Source organism: Cynoglossus semilaevis, chromosome 9 (genome assembly GCF_000523025.1).
Source record: "Cynoglossus semilaevis isolate Cse_v1.0 chromosome 9, Cse_v1.0, whole genome shotgun sequence".
Taxonomy (NCBI): Eukaryota; Metazoa; Chordata; class Actinopteri; order Pleuronectiformes; family Cynoglossidae; genus Cynoglossus; species Cynoglossus semilaevis.
Genome location: NC_024315.1, coordinates 18250968 through 18253356, shown reverse-complemented (window position 1 = coordinate 18253356; position 2389 = coordinate 18250968). Strand labels below are relative to the sequence as shown.

Below are 2389 nucleotides of genomic sequence, written 5' to 3'. Positions count from 1 at the left end.
CCAGCCTGCTGTAATTTCCTGCAATTCAATAAATAGAATATTCGTTATACTTTACATTTTGACATAGATATGATTATTAATTTATTGGAAACGGTTACGTCTGTTGAACACATGAGCATACCAACAGTATTCAAGTCTGTCACAAAATCGCTACATTAATCCATGAATAAGATCTTTTACCGCAAATTTCATAAAACAATATTTAACAAACTAGTAAGAAAATAAAACATAAATTCAAGGACACAATCGTAAATGTGTGCATCAAATCACTGCCGTCATCTGGAAACGCCTGCAACTTGTCACAAGTGTCAAAGTTTGATGCTAACGCCGTATGTAGCAGTTAGCAGAAACAGCTGCGGGTAATTAGCGTACGAAACGGCATTTTAATCCAACCGTTACTTACAGAATTCCACCAGAATGTCGGGGTGAGAGCCCAGAGCCTCCTCAAAGTTGGTCTTCTTCAGCACCAGGACATCTTCTTCCTCGGCGATTTCTGCCCTGCTGACCACAGCCAGTGCGCAGACGAGCCAAAACTTCAACATGGTCGTATTTTTTCTTTTTCTTCTTCCGGAACTAGGGTCTAGAGCTGCGGACACGCTCGGCTGCGGTTCCACTTGAGTGCAGAAATCAGTATGCGTTTACGGCGTTCTTCCTTGTTTCAGGTCGGGGAGAGTATCTGTGTATTTTTGTGTCTGCCGCTACTAACGTGGCACCGCACGCAGAAACCGGAGGGGTCAGCAGTCGTGCGCATGCGCATTTATCAGGCCCAAAGCAGTTCGTGTTGAATTGTGACTGGACCGTAGCAGCCTGTACCTGGAAGTGAATGATAGGAGCTGCCGCCTGCTCTCTGCTGCCGCTGATACAATCCCTGTGCAAATATAGCCTCGCTGATACAATCCCTGTGCAAATACAGACAGTTTTTTTTTAAATCCAGCATTATTTAATGTTTTGTCGTGTAATATTCTTTGGTTCTAACAGATACGTTTCTGCGTATGTATATACATATATTAAAAATAAATAAATAAAACATTTAATGTTTTCCCATCATTCCTTCTTCCCTTCATTCCTTCCTTTATTTTAAAGCCATTTTAATTTAAAATCTATTAATTTTCCCTTCTTCCTTCTTTCATTTTAATTTAAAATCTATTCATTTTCGCTTCTTCATACCCTTCTTCCTGTCCCCTTATTTTATTTTTATAGCCAATTTTAATATCAAAAACTACATTCCATTTCCTTTCTTGCTTTTATAAGCATTTTTTGTAAAAACAAAACATTTCTTCTATTCAGTTTTATTCTCTTTCCTGTCTTTCTTTTTTTCTAACCATCATGGTTACAGACATAGTTAGCTACTGTCACAACCCAGGTTTAACCTACAGACTCTGGGATGAGTTATTGACATAACCCTCCATTCCATGCCGGGTTAGTGATTACTACAACTTGTTTTCTATGACTGACCTTTTGGCTTGTCTGTTTTGAAAATGTCTGTAATATAACCAGTGATCACTTGGTAGTTTTATTTCTTTGTGTCCTTGTGTCTCAATTCCTGATGCTGACATTTAGTCTATATAGGAATCTATTGTTGCTCCAAATAATAGGTAGTTACTTGCACTGTACTGATGGGACTGAAGGGTTCTTATTGGGACTGTGCAGTATATCCGAATGCGTCATTATGTGAGAACCTGTAATGCAGTTTTTGCAGGTGCAGACGATTATAAAGCTGGTTCAGCTAGTCACAGTGAGAGAATAGGTCAAAGAGTTTAACCTTGTTTGTGATACGTGTTAATCTTTCTAAAATAATGTGTTATTTTACAAACTAAAATGCTGATTTAACCACACAATTTACCCGACATTGGGTTGAACCTCCCACAGAAAACGATGTGATAAAGTCACCAAAACACAGGGAAACTAATCACACTGCCAACATCACATTTTGACGCAGCGTCTGCACTGAGTTAGGGAACACACTGCAGGGTGATTTAACTCTGCTTTAAAAGACTTGGTCAATATTACACAGAGATAACATTGCAGCGTGTGCTGATATGGAAACTCATAAAAACTTACTAGTGATATTCAATAGCACATGAATGTCACAGAGCACACCCTAATTGTGCTGTAAAGAGAGCTCTCCGGCTGACAACTGTGAGAAGCTGATTGGCTGTAGCAGTTTTCTAAAGCAATTTGAACCACACTGTCCCAGGATTTGGCACGTAGGACGCCCTACAATCCGTCACATGAGGGAGGGGGCAGGGAGGGTGTATTTCCTGTTAAAAACTACAGGCTATACAGCCGCAGGAGCAAGCACAAAATGAAATAACACATAGTGTACAGTGTGATCTCTCTCTCTCTCTACATATATATACAGTATATCTTCTTTTTCTTTTGACTTTGT

The 2389-nt window shown here is 39.4% G+C and overlaps 2 protein-coding genes across 2 annotated transcripts in view; both read right to left on the bottom strand.

Moving 5' to 3' along the window:
- The window catches only part of p4hb (prolyl 4-hydroxylase, beta polypeptide), a 10182-nt gene extending 9439 nt beyond the window's left edge, over positions 1-743 (bottom strand). The window contains exon 1 of the mRNA XM_008317754.3: positions 404-743. Within this exon, the coding sequence (XP_008315976.1) occupies positions 404-542 (139 nt within the window). The 5' untranslated portion in view covers positions 543-743. The remainder of the gene's footprint in view (positions 1-403) is intronic.
- A 966-nt stretch (positions 744-1709) lies between these two features.
- LOC103384281 (glutamate receptor 2-like) overlaps positions 1710-2389 on the bottom strand; it is a 19756-nt gene continuing 19076 nt past the window's right edge. The window contains exon 8 of the mRNA XM_017034967.2: positions 1710-1726. Coding sequence (XP_016890456.1) covers positions 1710-1726 — 17 coding nt within the window. The remainder of the gene's footprint in view (positions 1727-2389) is intronic.